Raw genomic sequence first — 22,739 nt, forward strand, 5'->3', positions numbered from 1 at the left:
CCATGACAGTGCCCCTGGTGACAACCATACACTACACGACTAAATAATAAATAAACACATTTGGGGTGAATGTGGGAGTGATGAGGCAAGGCGAGGCAAGGCGGCTTTATTTATATGGCGCATTTAATACACAAAGCCATTTTCGCCGAAGCAACCCCCTTCGCTCCCGGCTGTTTGACTGGATTTTGACAGATTTTGCAAGGCCACCAGAATATTGTGTTTGATTGCTAAAAGAAAAATATGGAACCCACCAAAAGAAAGATTAGAGTCTCTTCTTTCATCAGGAAAAAAAATATATTTCTTTCCGTTTCCATTTTGCAGCAATTCGCATTAGAATATAGCTAAGTTTCATCATTGGCCCTGGTTGATCTCTTATACTCTGCTGCCATCTGCTGGCCGTTTTTTGCAATAACTACCATTGCCTTAAGCGACCTCTTCGGGTCAGAGGCTGCATCAGCGCCTTATGTACGCTCTAGCATAAAAGAACATAAAAACAGTATGAATGTTTTTGGGGCCATAGTAGAATAAAGTGTACTTACACATGCACTACAGTAGGTGGCAGTATGTCTCTCATCGTCAGAGTGCACTAGGAGTATTATCAATTACAAAAAAAAATTTGATAAATAATACTATTCATAGTCTTGGGGGGGTGCACAAAATATTTTTCTCTTCCCCATGGGGGGTGAAACAAAAAATGTTTGAGAAGCACTGCCTCAGTCATAAATGTAAGAATACCTAATGTTAAAAAATTAATAAAAAATTATACCAGGCCCGTTTTTTTTGTTTGTGTGTTTGTTTGTTTTACCTGGATCGATTATTGATACCAGAAATGTATCGCTGTGAGTATATCACAGACATATAATATGCTTTTAGCTCCAACATGGGTGACCTCTGACCTCACAAATGAAATTTGGGATGAATGGTCGCTCTAGCTACACAATGCAAAATTCTTCCCATTCCTTTCTATTGTTATTGTAGTGACCCGTTGTGTCAGTACTTTTGTTCACATCATGTATGTTCTGTGATTACAAAATGACATTTGCGTCTTGGCCAATGTGACGATGTGTCCTGGCTGTGCTCAGCGACTTTATTTGTAGCGTCAATACGCTGTGGGGCGGCAAGTTTTCTTGAATTACTTGTGCTTTATTTTTGTGCTTTTTTCTGCCAATGCTCTGGGCTCACATAGTGGGGAACGTGCTCAACACGTTCAGACACTTAAATTGTGTCAATTCATGCAGAACTCCTTTGGGCTGAACTGCCAAGCTATATATATATATTTATTTATTTTTTTACCTCAGATGTGCTTTTAAAACATCTGCAACGAAAAAAGTCTCACTGCAGAATTCCTGTGATCATTTCCGCCACATTGAAACTTTATGGAATTGCGCATCGCTGATAACATTTTATTCATTCCAGGGGAGACATTCAGGGAGGAAGAAATACGCGCAAAATAAAGTGAGCGTTCACCTGCAGCATAATTTTCCTAATCTTGGTCTTGTGATGCGCGCTGCATTTCAATGTCGACGTGCAAAAGAAGGAGTCCCAGTGTATCTAAATCACCATCAGCACTATATTATGAGCCTGGCCACGTGATTCCCAATGTAAACTTGCATTCTCCTCCATGCCGGTTCACTTCCACAGGAGAGGAGATTCGATGCTCACGACGTCACTTATGCTTTCAGCCATGCGTTTGATCCCTGTGTAAATTGCCTTCGCCTCAGATAAGTTACCTCCCCGACATGTAGATATGGAGAACTTTGACTCCCGAGTGAATGCTGGTGGAAACATTTTATTAGATGCGCTGTTGCATTTCAGGCAAGAATTCCTCCAATTACAACCTCCCGCCCTCTCTTGTCTCTTCCGTTACTGAGGCGGACAAAATGATTTTATTCCTTTCCTGACCCTCATTAATGATGCTGCTGCATATTGATGTGCAAGCACCACACACCGACTTGTACACAATGTCATCTATGGTGCTGTTATTTTCGGTTATATATATATATATATATATATATATATATATATATATATTTATTTATTTATTTATTAATATATATATATTTATTTATTAATATATATTAATATATATATATATTTATTAATATATATATATATATTAATATATATATATATATATATTAATATATATATATTAATAATATATATATATTAATATATATATATATATATATATATATATTAATAATATATATATATATATATATATATATATGTGTATATGTAACCCAGCATAGCAAATGAGTCACAAGTCAGATTTTGAGATAATGGGGCAATTAGATTAGAGCTGTCAAAATTAATCGATTAATCAACAAGTAATCGATTAACAAATTAATCGACAACTATTTTAATAACCAAGTATTCATTTGGAGAATTTTTGTATTGAAAATCATCCAAACCCTCTGATTTAAGCATATCAACAGTAATTGTTGACTGATTTCTGTAGTCCTTCATGAAAGAAGACTGATTGTCTTCTGCGTTTAATCAAAATAAGACATTTGCAAATGTCTGTTATTATTTTGGAAAACAATGACCAAACCGGTAACATAATACAACATCACTCCATGAATACAAAGTACGGAATAAACACCAATCACTGGTTAATAAACGATAATCACAAAAAAGAAAAGCTTTTGTAATACACTTAAATGCAAAATTAAAATGAATCTGATTAGTCGATTAATTGATTGAATAATCGATAGATTCATCGATTCTAAAAATATTCGCTAGTGACAGCACTAGAGGAAAAAGTCATTCCTAGGTCAAATGTGTACTTCTTTCATCGATTGTAAGTTGCGTTTTCATCAAATAGACATCATGAAGTGTTCAAAAATCACATTTTCTAAAAGGCACTATATATATATATATATATATATATATATATATATATATATATATATATATATATATATACACACGCACCCATAGTCAGCTGGTATAGGCTCCTTTGAGAAGAAACTAAATGGATGGGTCAATTTTGTTGCCTATGTGATTCATATCATGGCTAGCTTGGAATTGTGCTGACATGCAACATTAAAGACCGTAACAAAGAATGCTATTTGTTTTGTGTGTAGCCTACCTGAGTGGTTGTAGCCCCTCTTTTTTTTCTCTCTCTCATAACAAAAGGGCACTGAAGTTAGCTGTCTACGGTGTGCAAAGATCTGCTTTAGACGTTGCCAGGTATAAACGAGGGCGACATTTATCAATCTCGAGACATAAAAACCTTTTATTTGATGTGTGCCATCAATCACGCCAAAGCCGAGCCGACCCATTTTCAAAGAGTCAAAGCTAAAGATACTCAAGGTTTTACCACAAGATGGACAAAAAAATCAATATGTGTCACGACAAGAGAATGGTCGGCAGGACCTGACACCTCAGCGTGGCCCATCACTACGTTGACTTTTATCCTCCAGCTTTCAATGAAAGGGGAGATCTATGGGGGAAAAAATTGTGTTTAGGAACCATTGAATTTTGCTTTCCTGTGAAATCAGCTATTGGAATTTTCTTTCTTTAGAAAAGAGAATCAAAAAGAAAATGCTCCACATTAGCTCAGAGAAGCTAAATTGTGTTGCCCTGTTTTTAAAGAGGCCCTCTATCACTGCGGAGTCACCTAATCAAAATGATAATTATCCATGAAGAATTGTAAATCAGTCGCTGTAGATCATTAAACCTGAACACTGCCAGACAGATTTAATTCCTATAGCTGCAAAAGATGCTTCCGTCACATCATCTAAAGGCTGCAGTACTTTATCAATTTGTGGTGCGCATTTATAAAATGATGACATTTCCGACGTGTTTTGAAATTTGGCCAATTCCTATCAACTTTTTGAGTTGTATTTTTTTATTTCATTTATTGTCATGTGGTGGGAATGATTTTCCTTTCTCGTGTTACCAGTGGGCTTATTGTCATGGCAACAAGCATATCCTTCTTTTCCCATACTGCGCTGTTTTACAATTCATCTCCTCTGTCTCTTGTGATGTGACTGATACGATGACTATTTTTTTCTTTTTTTTTGTCCGCCAGTGGGCAAAGGAACTAATTAAGCTCACCATTTCAGTATTCTTAAACCCAAATTAAATGAGCTTTCCAACTTGAGCAGCATCCACATTGCTTTCGGTGCCAAAGTGTGATTTGAAGAAACCTTTGTGGTGTGCTGACTTTACTGCCATCAGAAAAGGGAATCGGCAGAGATTAGTGACGCTGTCAAGGCTGGGGTTTTTTTTTTCTCCCTGTAATGGCTTCCCAGATCTAAGAGTAAGCCATTATCAGGCAAAGAACATTGAGAATTCTTCCAGCTCGTGATGAAAAATGCATAATACAAATTAGAAAGATGCGGAAACGAACGTGCGTGAGGATTTGATAAATGTTTTTAGTGACCTGTTGATCTCATTGGGAAGCAGTCCGAATTTGCAGTACAAATCGGTTATTCTTAGTTAAGAAAATACTAATAATTCCATCAAATTATTTTGAAGCGATGTAAACATTCATCCATTCATTCAGGTCTCGGGTGACCTTGAGCCTATTCAAGCAGGCTTTGGGTGAGCGGTGGGCTACATCCTGGAACTGTCGATTCGACACATACAGTATCGACAAACAAGCATGCGCGCTCGCATTCACACCTATGAACAATTTAGCGTCGTCTTTATGAAGTCAAAATGCAAGGGAAATTTGTGATGCTTTTATTTTGATATGCAAAAGAGAGAGCCACATTCACCAATGCACGTTTCCATTATTGAGCATTGGAAGAACAGTAAAATACAGTCAGCACACTCACTCAGAAGCTGTTGTTGGCCACAGCTCTCGCCCAAACACTCACACACAGACTCACAGCTGTCACGTGCCAGCCTTCCAGGCTCCGCCTCTTAAAGGCATATGGGATGGACAGACATTAGAGTAAGAATTGTATTTATGCTTTTATGCTTGTATGTGTACAAAAATAAGATAAAAAATAATTTTAAATGTATTTAAAGGGTGTGAGAGTTTAAAATTTGTATATATAAAAAAAAAAATGTATGGTCTCTCTATCAGTGATAGAATTGAAGTCGAAAATAATTTCTGGCACTCTTCCAAATCATGTCGTTCTGCTTCCAGGTGACAATCTTGGTGGACGGCATATTGACCACCACGGGCTACACCCAAGAGGACTACACCATGTTGGGCTCTGACGACCTCTTCTACATCGGAGGCAGCGTGGACACGGCCGACCTGCCCGGTTCGCCAGTCAGCAACAACTTCATGGGCTGCCTCAAAGACGTGAGTCTTGCGCGCGGCCACTTGAAATACGATCCCGCCCGTTTTAGATGGCCCCTCCCTCTTCCTATATGCTGAGGGCATGCTCCATGTGCAGAAAGTCAGCCTTCACGTTAATATTGACTGTACTGTTGGAAGGGTGTTTCAACGAAACACGTTTAGCGGAGAGGCTGTTTATAGAATCCTATGGGAATGAGAGAGAGAGAGAGAGAGAGAGAGAGAGAGAGAGAGAGAGAGAGAGAGAGAGAGAGAGAGAGAGAGAGAGAGAGAGAGAGAGAGCGATAGTGCAGCGTACACAAGTAATGCATCCCTCTTCTTATGTTCACTCCTGGAGCTCGTCCTCATTTTTAATCTTTCCATAAGGCCACATGCCGCACCTGTCACTTTGATGATCTCCAAGGAGCACGTTAACATCGTGTACTTGTGCATTTAGAATGACGTCAGGTGTGAAGCGCCGTGGCACATGATCTGCTAATGCCCAATTTCAGCAGTTTTTCATGGAAGCGTAAAAATCCCACCTTTTAAAAGTGAAGTCACAATTCAAATCGATGAATGGACATTGACTAATCAAATTGGTTTTTTTGCTCACATGGCAATAAAGTTTGTGTTTGTCTCTGTCCTCGCTTCCCAGTGAAGCTTTCCGCATAAAACAAACAGCTAATCCGAATTATAGGCTGCACGGAATTCACCCCGCAAATAAGGTGGATAAACTAAACACAAGCGTGTTTGTGACTGAGAGTTTGGCAGCTAAAGAGAATTTCATATTGTATTGTTAAAATCAGACTGCAGGCTTATTATGTAACTGTGCCAAAGCTAGCGCAATGCTTCATAGCTGTGTGAGATTTGGCTCTTTTTTTATGTAAGTTTTCTATTCAAAAAAAGAAAGAAAAGCAGCATAGTTTGGTGCCACTTCATTCCCTTGGCCAAACATGTAAAACATTGGCAACAACCTTAATTTGCAAGTCCTCGTGCCAGCTTACACTATACAGTCACAACTCCTTGCAACAATAGGCTCAAAACACTCAAAGTAAAAAAAAATAAATCATTACAAAAACTGCAGAAAATAAAATGAGCCGCTAGGGCAATGCACAACTGTATATAACAAAATAAAGGCCTATAAGATCAAATAAGAGTGACGAGACAAGCTAAGAGTGGCTAGTAAATCATCATCCTCATCATAAGTGACATAACAACTGCATAGCGTTACAAATATAATCACGGGGCACATAGCAACTGCATAGCAACTGACAACATTCTCGTCATAAGGGACATAACTGCATGGTAACTACAAAATAAGAGTCACTAGACAAGCTAAGAGTGGCTAATCATCATCATCAGCATCATCATCATCATCATCTTAAAGGGGAAGTCAACCCCCCAAATTTTTTGGGGATTATAATATATTCCATGCACCACCACTCTAGAAAACAGGTTAGTTGTGATTGGTCGTTGCCTGAGCCCTGAGCAACAGAGTGGTAAAATGGCCGCCCCCTGAGATAGGATAAAAATGGCTGGATTTTGACATTATCATCATAAGGGACATAGTAACTGCATAACAACTACAAAACAAGAATGACTAGACGAACTACAAACTAAGTGTGGCTAATACATCATCATCATAAGTGACATAATAACTTTATAGTACTGCCAATATCATCACAACGGACATAGCAACGGACCATATCAAGATCATAACAACACCCAAAACAGTCACACATGACCCAACCCAACACAACGCATTCATTTATCAATGTTTTAAGTGTCCCAAAGACGTATTTTTACGTTTATTTATGGGGTTTTTTTTTTTGTTTGTTTGTTTGTTTTTTTAATGCTAGAGCATACGGAAAGCTTTGATGCAGCCTCTCAACTGCACAAAATGGTTGAAGAAATTAAGAAGTTATTACAAAAACGGCGGCGGCAGAGCAAAATAGATCAACCAGGGCCATGTTGAAAAAAAGCTTTGTGAATAATGATGAAACTTGGCTATATTCTAATGCTAATTGCTGCAAAACGGAAACAGGAAATATGGAAATATACTTTTTCCCCCTAATCTTTCTTTTGGTAGATTCCACGTTTTTATAGCAATAGAACACAACATTCTGTGGGCCTTGCAAAATCAGTCAACATCCAGTAAAACAGCCGGGAGCGAAGGGGGTTGCTTCAGTCAAAATGGCTGCCTGTCAATGAGTTAAGGTAGTTAACCTTTACAAAAGCAATATTGTTTCATTGCCACTGTGAGAATTGCATTACAATAAATTAGTAAATCAAATAGCAGTTCAATATCTACAAGAGAGAGGCAAAATATGAGAAACCACTCTGTGTTGTTCTCCACTGCAAACTATAACCACAACAATAAACACATTCTTCTCTAGTGTTTCAAACTAAGCGTGTGTCATCTTTGTTGCTACTTAGCAGCTTTTTCAGGTGTGCCTAATTCAATGTCCCACGAATGCATGCTATTCTCCCTTTAAAAATATGTTAGCTTCTCCCTAATGGCAATACACGCATTTTCTCATTCAAAAGCGTAACTCTAATTTGCTTCAATTTAAATGTTGCTATTGGTTTCAGACATCATTTTCAAGCCGAGGCGCTGGATGATTTGCTCTCCATATTTACTCTGCAGCGTGAAGGCGCAGAAATGAAGATGAGATGTTATTTATGGGCAGGTTATTGTCCCGGCATTACTGCAACCTCCGCTTTGTGGGCGGCATTTGCTGGTGGTGGGTTTGGGGGCCCGCGCTGCTGATGTGCCAAAGCAGAACGTATTGAAGGCACGCTGGCAGGATGCGACGTGCGCCGCAGCCGTGACGACGGGATGACAAACGGCAATGGGAGGGGAAAAAAAAATCCCCGCTAATGAGGGCGAATGGTGGACGATCCAAAGCTGATCAAATGAGATCAGCCCGCCAGGAAATGCTGAGGCGCGGTTCAGACACGGGTCAGTCCAGCCTGGAGCTTCGCAGCTAGACCGATAGGGCCGCGTGCTGAAAGGCGGAGAATCGACACATTTACATTGTTCTTAATCCCGGGGGGGGAACTAAAAAGTAAGCACGGACTCAAATATGTTGTTTAAAGCCGCGAAGGACATTTATGTAGTGGGGGGGGGGATAAATGTCTCGTGTCGCTGAAAAGACAGAGCATGTCTCGTGATGGATCTCTTTACAGATGATAATAGAGGCCATCGGGTTCATCGACTCAAAGGGAAAATAAAAGCCACTTTGAGACGAATGCATCAAGCCCAGCACCGAGCAAGTGTAGACACGTTTCTCTGACGGGTCACCAACTGAGAGGTCAACATTACACCAGGAGATCCAACATTGCGTCATGAGCCTCCATTTTGCTCTTGCTTCAACCTTTGAAGCCAATTTGTTGCCAAATGTCCTTGCCGCCCTCGTAATCAGATCCTACTTTTTCATTCCAATAACGCCTCTAAAAAATCACGATGGATAATTGACATAATTGATTTAATTGTGTACTTACAGGCAGCCAAATGTTCTAACATTTTCCCCTCCACTTTTTATTATTTTTTTTTATCATGAAGTGACACATTTGATTTGGTCGCCTGCTAATGGCATCGTTTCCACTTTACACCCACTGGTTGCTTGAGCACATAATTTTCTCTGCCACACACTGTAATATTTCAACTCTAACACACTGTAGTTTATTTGGATAATGATGCAACATAATTTGCTATTGGGGAGACTGTCATCATGAGAATTTAGTGGAATTTTCAACAAAACATAATGTAGTTCACAAAGAGAAAAAGGAATTGTTTTAAGTCGTAACATTGATACTATAGAACCGTTTTGAAATATGGAAATCCATTTTTGTGGAGTGTGCTGCTGTTGGCCGTGCATGTGGAAGTTTTGCTTTAAAATCATGTGCGATTTTAATTGTCATTTTATGTTCAATACCACTTTTTTCCATGTACTGATTCCACTAGTACTTTTGATACCAACCCCCCCCCCCCCCAACAAAAAAACCAATGAAATAATTGTAAACATTTTTGTATTCTAATATAGCATATTCTTTAGAATTGCATGAAATAAATGCCATTTTGTATTTCTATACATGGACTTACAGAAATCGCATTTTAACAGGCATCTGTCAGATGTGTGTAACTTTTTAGTTCCTGATTATAAAATGGCCAAGAATATCGATATAGTTCTGATTTTAAAAAATGAGCTCATACAAAAAAATATATATATTTTGCTTTTGTACATCAATGTACAAATACTGTACTAAATATTGTATATAAATATGCATAAATAAAATATATATATTGAGGCACTTACTTGCTAATGCAAGCACACATTGAGTTCCTCCACATATTGACTCTCTTCACAAGCATATTATGTTCCCCTTCATCCGACCCTTAGCGTTGATTTTAAACATAGAAGGGCAAAAACATGCCTTGTGAAAATTATACTGCACTAAAAAACTAGCCAGCAGAGGGTGCTAGAACTGCACAAATGGAAATCAACCCAACTTTTTTTTTTTTTTAAAGATGTGCTGCTTTTAATATAGTGACATGACGACGACAAAATATTGTGGCAGTTTTAATATCGCGATATCACGATATTGCCGTTATCGTTACATCCCTATCTTCCAGGTGACCTGTCCAGGGTCAGCTGGGATAGGCTACAATTCACCCATGGTCCTAATGAGGACAAAGACTACAAAAATTGGATAAACTGACGTGCTCTTGGCAGCTTCCTGGAAAACTGCTAAATAATTTAACCAGATTTGTTAGCATAATCCTTTCCAGCTGCTTCTCTTTTGTTGTCATTTCAAATAAAATGTCTCTCGTTTAACGGGGATTAAGCTAGGGTTTAAATTTCCGCCATTATAAAACTTCTTTAATATTGTGCAATTAATTTTTGAGTCATATTTTAGCAACATTTAGTGACATTTTAAGGTAAAAAGATGTTTCACATACTAGCTGTTGTTAATAGTTCCGGTCTTTCGGACATGTCGTCAGAGAACAGAGTTGGTGTTTGGACAACAAAACCGACTTTGACATTGACGTGACCTTGCGTGTATGTAACAACCTTCCACACCAGGTGAATTTATTCTCAGCTTGCTCAGCCCTTATTAAGATGTAAGCCCGACCTGGAAGTGCTCTGCTAATAAATCACCAATGTGTTCCCATTAAATAATAATAATAAAAAATGTAAAAAAAAAAAGAACTTCTACTTTCCCTCCTTTTTCAAATGGTCAGTTTCACCGTCTGATTTCAGTGCTTAATTAGTCACAGCGAGGCAGTGTGAAGTGTGATATTGGCTCATATCCCCTTTGAGCCGGCCTGTAAGTCCTGCGTGCAGCGTGGTGTGTCACCTCCGGCACTGACTGGTGGCGCGGTGATGTGGCAGATAACACATCGGGCTGCGGGTGAAATGAGACAAGCTTTATTTTTTTGGTGTCCTGCTGTGCATATTGATGAGGCCACACCGCAATACAATAACAACACAAGGGGAAGTGGTACGGATGCTGCTGAAACAATGTGTGCTTTCATGAGGAATGCGCTGTTAAATTGACTCATTTTACATAATTATGGTATATTTTTAAATATATCGCTTTGCTGTCAGTACGTGTTATAATATCAATAGCGGGGAAAAAAATAGTGATGGCACAGCTGAGTACATCTGCCACCTTCTGTTGTGTGAGCTCAGCCATGCTTATAAATGATATTATTTGTTTAGTGAATGTTGAATTGTGATGACCTTGAAAAATCCATACGGTGTTTTCTGCTACCTTCATTCTTTTTTTTTCTTCTTTTTTTTTTTTAGCCAACGCAAGCATTGTCTAAGCTTATTTTCCAGCTACTTATTGTTCTTTACTTACTTTACTTTAAATCAGCTAATCCCTTGCACAGTCTTCATAAGGAGTTTTTATTATCATTATTAGTATCGGTATTAATTAGTGCGTTTATACGAAACGTACAACAGCAGAAAGAGCACAATTTGGTGCAGGAATCGTCTCTGAATATTTCCATTCATTTTAATAGGGAAAGTAGTAGTCTGCCATATAATCTATATACTGCTTTGATTGAGCTATAGGAATTTGCATTTTTAGTTTTTCAAATTGTTTTTTTGAGCAAGGTAAAAAGGCGCCGTGCGTGTGATGCTTGTGATTATAAGCCCGTGTGTGTTTTATTCATTGCTTTATTTATTGATGAGTAATATCCCGACTTTTTGGACGGACAAATTGCCTTGCGCAGCTGTCACCTCACGCCGGCATCTCTTTCATTTATCAGGTGGTCTACAAGAATAATGAATTCCGACTGGAGCTGTCACGGCTGGCCGAGCAGCGGGACCCGAAAATAAGTATCCATGGCGACTTGACGTTCAGCTGCGAGAGCGTGGACGCCCTGGAGCCGGTCACCTTTGACACGCCGTCTGCCTACCTGACACTGCCCAGGTGGAACACAAAGAGGACAGGCACCATATCGCTGGACTTTCGCACCACCGAGCCCAGCGGCCTGCTGCTGTTTAGCCACGGCAGCCTGCTGGGGGCGCCGCCTGAGAGCAAGCCCCGGGCCGACTTCTTTGCCATAGAGCTGCTGGATGGTTTCCTCTACCTGGTCATGGATATGGGTTCTGGCAGCATCAAAATGAAAGCCAGCAGCAAGAAGCTTGATGACGGCCAGTGGTGCCATGTGGACTTTCAAAGGAAAGGGCGCAATGGTAAGGAAAAAAAATAATAATGTGTATGCGAGGAGGCAGGGGAAGCTCTCTGTCTGCTTTTGTTACTGTGTTTCTCTGCTCTTAGCGGGCCGCATACAAAGATTTCCAAGCTGTGAAGTCACCATATGCCAGCTCGGATACAGTCACCGTGCTGTGCCCTTGCCATCCCCCCCCCCCCCCCCATTGCAGTGAAACAGCCATGCATATGCAGTGGGATTTTTAATTACAGGGATATTTTTAGCTGCTATAATCTATGCGTAACATTTTTGTTAAATAATTTCACTAATTGTCAATTTAACAGTCGCCCATATTGAATAGGAATGTGCTGTCGGTAAATGCCATGACTGACTTTTTAAGTATATTGGGGGGGAATCGTATATACAACGTTAGGACAACCTTCGCAAATTCAAGATCCACTTCAAAATAAATAAAAAATGATGTAACTGATATTTGACAGAGATATGAATTATTTTCCAGTGCTCAAACAGATCACGATTCAACTTTTTTGGCATTATAACTTGACAGCAGCTGAACCCGCACCCTTACAGGAAATGTTATTTAAATTGGATGTGATTGGGTAGAGTTTATTTTTCTTGAATGTGGATGTGCGGATCGTCATCAAAAATCAATGTCAATATCTTTGAAGGAATCCCGACTCATGATGAAAATATGCTCTTCCTGGCATGGGTAATAATGCAACCTGTGAAAATGGAGTCTCAACATGACAGTAGACAATAATGTTCAATTTTGACAGTTTCCCTGGCAGGCATTCATTTAACTTCATTGTACTGCATGATATACTGTAGCCGTACTAAGAGGGTGTGTCTTGCATTTTGCACCCCTTATAAAGCTAATTTAGGCAACCAGTTTGAATTCTCAGTATGATGCAGTGCAGTTGCCCCTACACCACCACAATAATAAACAAATGATCATTATTTAGTCTATAGTTAACATAATAGCTCTGTGGCATTCAATCCCAATTGAGTATTATAATTGACTGCACTATAATCATACAGCAGTGATTCCCAATCATTGTGTGCTATGGGATATTGTCTGATTTCACTTAATTGGTCTGAAAACCGTTTACTATAAACAATGTGTCTATGTTCATCTATCTAGGCCAACAACATATAGTGGCAGGCTTCCACTTTTTGGCCACAAAGGTGCAAAAGTAGCCTGTGTGTCCACTTGTTGCCAATAATACAACAAAATAATAGCGTTGTGTCCAGCTTACCAGGCCCAGATTTCATACTAAGTAAGTAAATTGGGGATTCAATTGAGACAAGATAATTCATCATGATTTTAATATTGATTATTTTTGTCACATTTTATTTAATGCCAAATATGTACCTTGTCTTAATAAAGGATGGGCAACACGAAATACAGGTCATCCTGCTGAGCGTCTATCTTGTTTTTATATGTCAAATGATTCATTTCTCCCTCACTGTTTCCAATTCAGTCACATTCCGAATGTATCGTTACAAATTCTTCACATCCAAGAGCAACATTCAATGCGCACGCTCTCGAGGCCTGGCGGAACAGTTTCTTTCTTTACACTTGAGAAAAAAGAGCAAAGACGAGTGCCCACTTCCTCGATCCCACGTTTCTTCCTTGCTTGGCGCAGCCCACACACACACCTGTCGTTATTTCCAAAAATGTAAAACGTTGCATAAGCGCAAGTTGACTCACTGGTTGCGCTTCCGTCCCCGCAGGCTTTATTTCGGTCAACAGCAAGAGCATCCCCTTTTCGGCGAACGAGGGCAGCGAGATCCTCGACCTGGACGGGGACATGTATCTGGGGGGTCTTCCCGACGACCGCCAAGGACTCATGCTCCCGCCGGAGGTGTGGACCGCCTCCCTGGGCCTGGGCTACGTGGGCTGCGTGCGGGACCTCTTCATCGACGGCCAGAGCCGCAACCTGTGGCGGCTGAGCGAGGTTCAGGGCGCCGTCGGCGTCAGCAGCCTGTGCACCAGGGAGACTCACGTCAGGTGCGGCCGAGACACGTGTGCCAACGGGGGGCACTGCAAGGAGGGCTGGAACCGACACATTTGCGACTGTAATGGCACCGGCTACCTGGGGCCCAACTGTGAAAAAGGTATGAGCCCTAGGCCGGGGATGGATGGATGAATAAGTGAGCAAAAAATACCGCTGCAAAGCTTTTAGCACACTTTGAACTGTATTTTATTCAGCACCTGGCTGGAAGGTGACATTAAATAAATATGCACGCACGCACATACACATACTCACCCACACACACACACACACAAAAACAAAAAAAATATATATATATATATATATATATTAAAAAAAAAAAGAGCAATGATGATGACATTTCCGAATGAACAATACTGAGCTCTAAAAAAAATAAAAGAAAAAGAATAATAATAATAAATAAATAAATATGCACAGAAAACATATCATCCCTTAAACCCAGGCCTGCCAAATAGTAATACGCTACATTTGTACCAATTGTGAAATAATCTCTATACGGGTAATGAGCATCATAACTCACTTTATTGATTTCTGGTCTTTTGATAATGTGGAAGTGCAGCATGGTGGAAAACGTGGCTAGCATGTCTGCCTCACACCTCGAAGGTTCTGGGTTCAAATCTCTGCTCTGGCTTAATTTTTGTGGAGTTCCCCTGTCCTGGTTTACTTCAGGTACTCCTGGTCTAAATAAGATCTGCAAAATTTGTCAGCAGCCAATTACGAATATACAAGGAGAACACTGTATGTGTTTCAGAAAATTTCAGAATTTCCTACGCTGCAAGACTTCTGAGAAAAACCTCCATCTCATTGAGAGATTATGGGTTCCAACGTCGAAGGATGGTAGTCAAATGTAAACATATTGTGTGGAGGTGTTGTTATTGATTATGATTATTAGCCCGTTTTTTTTGCTTTATTTATTTATTTATTTTTTATTTATTACTGGGACTATTTCTACTTGCATTTCTACTCACATACGTGTGATGTGCATCTTTTTTTGTGATCAAATATGTTATTTGTATTTTCTTTTTTGTAAATAATACCAACGATGATATATACAATGACAACAAAGAATAGTTAACACTAAACAGACATTACAACAACTTAACATATAAACATCTGACCAAATCCAAACCCAACCCTTGGAACTTAAAAAAAAAAAGAAGCAACAACAACCACATGTCATATATTGTAGCTTATAACAAAAATGTTGGCTATACATAAAAAAAAGAAGGGGAACAAAGTATGTGATGTACATCTTTTAATTACAATTTCATAATGATCCATTTCAGTACAGTGAACCCCAATTTCAACAAATTCAACTACCGGTTATCTTGAGGTAGAACTCATCTCATTGTGAATTGCTACATCTTGACAGAAACAAGCTTTTGTGGCTAGCTAGTGGAAGTTACGGAGAGTCTTGGTCCACATGTGCATGTGCACTTTTGGTGCATTTTTTTTTTCAAACTCAATCTGTAAGCTATTCATTTTTAATGGTAATGTAGGATGAGTGTGAAATGATATCGAAGCGATTTGCAGTCATCGGTTGTGCCATAAGCTATGCTTTTAACTATAAACATATTTTTAAAGTAACAGTGTGTGCGGATGTTTGCCATCTAGTGGTGAACTAATAGAATGCAACAACCTAAGTTCACACACCCTCGGTACCTCAGAGAAACCACCTTAACTAGCCTACCACCAATTACTGCATTTGCTAAGTTGGTAGGTAGGTTAGACCTACGATTATATGACCCCAAAAAATGGATGTTGATGTGATAGAATATATTTTTGTTGCTTATTATTGAATTTAATAGTAAAATGAAAGATTTCTACACAGTCCCTGGATGTACTGTATGCTATCACTAATGCTGCCTGCTGCATTTGCAATTAAAAGTCCTTGTTTTAATAGGATTTCATTCCAATATCAATTGGAAAGTTAACTCCATGTTTTCTGAATGTAAATCCGACCTCGTTAACATTATTACCCGCCCACACAATCAATCAAGGACGTTGTAAATTGTGAATGCCTTTCCAACACAATATACAATGCACCTCCTGAATCTATATACTCCATTAGAGTATATTAGTACAAGCACAAAGCAGAACTGGCGACAGAGAAAGAGGCAGATTATGGTAATGAGGGCTGCTGACTGTGCAAGCAAATTGCAGTGAAGTCTCGAGAAGTTTCTTAACGTGTTCCCAGGCCTTTGAGTGTTATTTCAAGCGAGCAGTGTTGCTTTCCTGGCAAGAATCCCCCCTTCATCTTCATGGACAATGTTTTCTCACATCGAGGTCAAATCACAACGAGTAGTACGGTATGTGGGATGTATGGAGAATCTCTCACCTTGTATCACTCCATGGTGACTTTGAATGTGTCACGAATGTGATCGCTGCTGCATTAGCGGCCGCCGTCTACAAAAGCTCCAGGCTTTTTCTGCCATCTGCTGCAAAAGATGAAAACTGCAATGTCAAATTAAATCATGGAGTAACACGCGGACACGCTTTTAAAATGCAGGCTTCATGTGAGTGCTGGAATTCATGAAATTGATAAATTAACGTTGTATTTTAAGGGTTGAAAAGTGCAAACAAAATGCTTTCCCTGCAACAAAAATCATTATTTGGTGTTCACGTGAATGATTTCTCCCAGCCAATCAAAAAGCAAAAAATGATAAATAAGCGAAGCACTCTATAATGAAATATGTATTGAATTATTGTATTGCTGGATTTCACCTTCCTTGGTTTTCTTTGGTCCCCTCGGGTCTCCTGGTGTTCGGTTTAGGTGAACGGTATGAGATTTTTTCTAATAGGTTTTCTGGTGAGCTAACAAATACACGCACGCACGCACGCACGCACGCACATACACATACTCACCCACACACACACACAAAAAATAATAATAATAATAATAAAAAAAATAAAAAAGAGCAATGATGATGACATTTCCGAATGAACAATACTGAGCTCTTAAAGAAAAGAAAAAGAAAGAAAAGAAAAAGAAATATGTATTGAAAATACACGATTCGAGGGTAGCACAGCGGCTAAAGAGTTATGTTCCCCCCCCCCCCCCCCCCCACCCCCGCACACGCAGACGCCACGGTGGTGAGCTACGACGGCAGCATGTACCTGAAGGTGATGCTTCAGAGGACGCTGCACACGGAGGCCGAGGACGTGTCCCTGCGTTTCATGTCCCAGAGGGCCTTTGGGCTGCTGGTGGCCACCACGTCCCAGCAGTCAGCCGACACCCTGCGCGTGGAGCTGGACGCGGGCCGAGTCAAGCTGACGGTCAACTTGGGTAATGCCGCATCAGCAGATACGCCAGCAGATAATATGTCGGCTGACCTTTTTGCAGGGAGAGTCGCTGAGCCGGTGATCTCTTGATATTAGTCTGCTCTCACTCTGTCCCATATCATCCTTGTACTGCATAACTACAGTTGCTTTAAAAGAGATGCACGTCCCTTGTTTTGTTTTGTTTTCTACTTTATATTTACTTAAAATGAAGTGAAATCGAGCAGATTCAAATCAACTTACACTTAAACAGAGATCGGAGGTTATAGCTTCCAGTTTTCACATCTTATTTATATGTTTATCTTGAAATTTAATTTTAGAAGATGACCTTTGCTGCTTGATGGTCTGCGCTTGAATCATTAAATCCAGATTCGGATTACTTTATTGATTTCTAAAAGGGCAATTCCCCCCTTCACAACACCATCCAAGAAACATGAAAACGGGGAGACATAACAGGAAGCCTGGCGCGGGTCACCTGGCAACGGGCAACTACTGGCAGTAGAGTGTTCTGATTGGATGGCTGGTAAGCGCTTTTAGACGATGCCATGACATCATCAGTGCCGTGTTTATTTTATGTCCATAGGGTTAGGGTTAAGTGAGTTTTTCAAAAACGACAAAAAATAAACACTATATTTATGTTTTATTTATTAATTATTATTATTATTATTAATTGCCATGTTGTCGATTGACTGCTAACCAGTACTGGGTGTACCTCGCCAGTTGCCCAAATATATTTTTAAAATGTTAAAATTCTTCAAATGAGTATCATTTATTGTCTCAGCGTTGCTAAATCAAAAGGAAAAGAAGAAAAATCTGTTTTGGTATAAAGAGTTGATTCACACAATTACTAGATTGACACTTATGGCGCAATGCTACTGAATGTGATGTGTCAGAAAAGTTATTTTTCAAAGGCAAACTATGAGTTTTCCCTTTCAATGTGGGCCAGACATTGAAGTTTAAGTACACAATAAGAGGCGAGAGTTGTGGCAGGGCAACTGGTGGCCGCTTCGCCATCTGAGCATCTGACAGATCCTTGCCGAGAAGAAGACCTCCTTGCTTTCCTGACCTGGCTTTGATTTTTAGTTTTTTTTTTTTTTTTGTTTCAAGATGACAGTGACAAAATAGCTGTAGAAGATTCCAGAAGAACTCATCCAGGAGTGCAAACAAAGGGAAAACCTGTTTGTTGAATTTGATATGTACCTTTTGTGACGCCATTCCTGGAACTTTTCTGACACACATCCTATATTAAGTATGAGCTATCCCTTCAAAGTCACTATAAATAATATAACATATCAACTTGGGGAGCATGTTGAGATTTACGAGTAAGGATGTTATTACAGTTAATTGTTTAACACAAGGGATTGTTGCCTTTTTAAGCAACTGTGGTCTTCTCTCTTTCTGTCTGTCTCCCTCTCTCTCGGTTCATGCAGTGGTCAGGTCCCGCCTGACCGGCTGTCTCTCAGCTCTTTCAGCCCTTCAATGGCTTGTCTGCAGTTCAAGGAGAAGGCAGTCAGAGACCACATTCATCACAACGCTCGCACATAACACTTGAAACCGCACATGTGGCCATTAGACAACACAGCCCCTCCCTCGGCCTGTCGAGTTTAAAGTCCCTTCACTGTGTCACACAAAGAATAGATACACACACACACTGTGGTCTCCGGCTTTCTGCATCCACTGCTCTGTGATGGTTGACAGTTCGAGAGCACTCCTCAGCCACGTGATGTAACAAAGTCATGCGCTCCGGCTGCATTGGCTTAATTATTCACAGCATGCAAAAATTAGTGAGTGGGTCTATTTCCAACCCACTGCTGAGTGACTTATATGTCTTATTTAGAAGACATTAAGTGCTTCTACGCTTTGGCAAATGCTATCTGACTTGTTGTTTTTTTTTGTTTGTTTGCTTGCTTTCTTACAAGTTCATCGTGGCTGTAGGTTGTGCGAATCGCCTCTTTCCTCTGCAGTTAATGTGCAAAATGCATCTCAACCATGCAGACTTGTTCAACCAGCAGGAGACATCTCGGCTAACTGGAGTGCCAGACTGAATCAAGGAGGAGCTTGTTCTGCCTGATTAAAAAAAAAAAAAAAGTCACTAAGACCATGAACTCATTTGCTCCCAAAAACATATAAAAACGTTCTATTTTAAATAATACCATGGTCCCAAAGATGTATTAATAAATGTGTTATGCTAGAGCATACAGAAGGCTTTGATGCAGCCTCTAAACTGAAGAGGATGCTTAAAGCAAAGGCAGTTATTACAAAAACCGGCCAGCAGGTGGCAGCAGAGTATAAGAAATCGACCAGGGCCATGTTGCAAAAAGCTATTTTGCCCACTGTTTTAAACACATTTGTGAATAATGATTAAACTTAGCTATGTTCTAATGCTAGTTTCTGCAAAACGGAAACAGATAGAAAAAACAATTATTGATGAAAGAAGAGACTGTAGTCCTTCCTTTGGTAGGTCGATGTTCTATAGCAAATGAAACACAATATTCTGTGGGCCTTGCAGAATCAGTCAAAACCCAGTAAAACAGCCGGGAGCGAAGGGGGTTGCTTCAGTGAAAATGGCTGGGAGTAGTCAATGAGTTAATGTGGGCAATATCAATTTTGACACATACCTTTGAAATGCACTAGAGCACTCTAAATAACAACATTCTAATTCCCCGGCCACAAACATACATCAAATTATGTTTGCCAAGATGCACACTTGATCAACCGCAGCACAACCAAAGCAAGCATCGTCATGGTAACTGCAATTCACTCGCCAATGCCGAATGTAAGACAGCCGCCCAATCGACGACGGCCCAACTTCTTTTTTTTTCTTTTTTTTTCACGGTAACTAAAGATCTCATCGATCGACTCCATTCTATGGCCGGCACACGGCGTGATGTTTCCTTTCACTCACTGTTCCTTCTCTTAATGCCATTTGCACAGCGGGGAGGAAAGTGGCGCTTTAGACTCTCGAGGCTGTCCCCGGATGGTGGGCTCTGAGAAGCACTGACGTGTCTGCAGAATGTACCTTGAAGGATGTGAAATATTCTCTCCCCTTCTTTTATTTCTTCTTTTAATCTCACCATCTCACTCTCTCTCTCACCAGATTGTATCAGGATAGACTGTAATCTCAGTAAGTGTCTCTTACCATTATCTACTGTATTGTGATTGAAAACAAAACATGCACTTTGATGTATTCATATGGCTCACTGCTCATGTAAAGCCAGCATTATTGTGTCCAGCAGTATATTGTGCTCACGATCGGGTTTATTGTATGCACGAGGTAGGCAGGTACACTTGCACAGCAACAAGTTTTTACAAAATCTCATAATTATTGATTGACATTAATTAATATGTTTATTACGGCTCTTAGTGTGTGAGTGTACCTAATGATTTGGCTGTTTCTGAGGTTGTTGCATTGCTCTAAAATTGGGTGGGGAAAAAATGTACTGTATTTGCCTCAAAGATGACCAAAGTAAATATAACATGCATTATTTAAATGGTGATTTTATTTTTTAAAGAGAAAAAACGATTCAAAGCTACCTGGCCCAATGTGAAAAAGTAATTTGACTTTAGCAAGGTCACTCCAAACTTCCATTTTTGGCTTTTCGGATATTCTTAAAAAATGACTCGCTGTTACGAACTGATGGTCGTTTATTCTCCTTCAGGATTTTCTGGTAAAGATCAGAATTCGTGGTTCCGTCAAACAAAGCAAGTTGTCCAGGCCCTGAAGTAACAAAGCAGCCCCAGAACATCACACTATCATCATCATGTTTGACTGTTAGTATGATGTTCTTTTTTCTGAAATGATGTGTTACATACGCCAGATGCAACAGCACACATACTTTTTAAATAGTCCATTGAATACAGAATTCTCCTCAAAGTATTTGGAAGAATTTATATTATTTGTTCCCTATATTTTCTCACTATTGTGGATAAGGGCTTTTAAAGCTCTCGGAATGGCTTTGTAACCTTTTCCAAACTGAATGTTTTTCATCTGTTCTTGAATTTCTGTGATTCGTTGTATTTTGTTGCAGCTTTTTGGCAGACTTCATTTTAACCAAAGCCTCTATTTAAGTGATTTCTTTATTAACACAATTACAGTAATTCATCATTTAACAAGGAGGGAATTACTTCCCCCTATCTGGGCCAGGCAACTTAGAATAGTTTTTTTTTCTCTCTTAATTACTGAAACAGTCAATCAAAAACGGCATTTTATGTTTACTTGGGTGCTATTTATTCATTTATTTGATGATTTTAAACATTAAAGTGGGTGCGCCATGCAAAAAATAGGGCTTTGTAAATGAGCCAAATACCTTTTTACGGCACTGTATATTGCTCATTTGGCTCTTTATTGCAGTTAAACAGCACTGTCGTCAAATATAGCCACATTTGGCACTTGATGCAGTCCTGTGACTAATTAGTTCTCCATTACTGATGTCTGCTGATAATAGCTGCAGTAAACAGCATTTATCTTTAGTGAGAAAACAGCCCGACTCATCCGCGGTTAAGACATGCAGCCATGTCACTAATCCCACTTGAGCAATTGAGCAGAGATTATTTTTGCTCATCAATCGATAGATGAGTATGAGACAAAATTATCAGGGCCATCAGGAAGGAAGATAGCAGTGCTTGCTTTCTGCCAATTGGTACCCTTTAGAGTGAGTGGGGGGGGGGGGGGGGGTTGTGGAAGACGGTCTATTTATAGCGGCTTAAATCATGATATGTCGTTAAATACTATTATGCAAATCCAAATGAATCAGTTTTTTAATCTAACCAGTCACTCTGCATCGCCAAAAACTCATTATCCTGCTTTAATGCGGGATGATGCCAAAAATGTCGGCCTGTTTCATCACAAGTATTAATTTTTAAAGACAATGTGATGTGCGGGGGGGGGGGGGGGGCAGGGTTATGGGAGGACTACAGAATCTGTTCAATTGAGGAGAAAATAATGACAAAAATAATTTCATTAATCATAATCTTTTATGGATGGAAATTATGGACTTAATGAACATTGATTTACAGCTCAAACACTTTAATTTGACTGTCTAGACGACAACTTAAAAAAAAAAAAAAAAAAGCAAGGCTATGTGGTATTGACCATGGAGGAATTCTGATAAAAGTCATCATAATACCTGAGTTCTCGCTTTAAGATATTACCCAGCCCTTGTGTTACATTTACTCTCCAATTTTCTTAATAACGTTTGCATTGATGTATTGCGCAGTTTGCTGAATGCAACACACAAACAGAACCCCCATTGCAAATATGTAAATAGGCTCAAATTGTTGCCCACATGGCAGTAGCATTATAGTATTCATATCATACGTGATAGTTTTGAGTCTCCTCCCTCAAATCAGAAGCTTGTTGTAGTACCAAAGCTAACCTGTGCGAGGCAGCATGGTGCCAACAGGGCATTAAAACTTCCAAAACATACAAAGAAGAAGAAACAAGAATCTAGGCTAGGCTACTTTATTGTCGTTTCACATCACAATAACAGAGTTTGTGGCTTGGCCGCATTCG

The 22,739-nt window shown here is 39.6% G+C and overlaps 1 protein-coding gene across 7 annotated transcripts in view; it reads left to right on the forward strand.

The window, feature by feature from the left end:
- LOC147161107 (neurexin-2-like) overlaps positions 1-22,739 on the forward strand; it is a 148,173-nt gene that overhangs the window by 50,673 nt on the left and 74,761 nt on the right. For 6 of the 7 annotated variants that reach the window (XM_086057877.1, XM_086057879.1, XM_086057878.1 and 3 more), the window contains 5 exons: positions 5,111-5,272; positions 11,526-11,955; positions 13,668-14,051; positions 17,031-17,234; positions 20,325-20,351. In XM_086057877.1, the coding sequence (XP_085914003.1) occupies positions 5,111-5,272; positions 11,526-11,955; positions 13,668-14,051; positions 17,031-17,234; positions 20,325-20,351 (1,207 nt within the window). The remainder of the gene's footprint in view (positions 1-5,110; positions 5,273-11,525; positions 11,956-13,667; positions 14,052-17,030; positions 17,235-20,324; positions 20,352-22,739) is intronic. The other variant, XM_086057881.1, reaches the window with a different exon arrangement.

Source organism: Leptonotus elevatus, chromosome 16 (assembly GCF_054856555.1).
Source record: "Leptonotus elevatus isolate MCC_2025b chromosome 16, RoL_Lele_1.0, whole genome shotgun sequence".
NCBI lineage: Eukaryota > Metazoa > Chordata > Actinopteri > Syngnathiformes > Syngnathidae > Leptonotus > Leptonotus elevatus.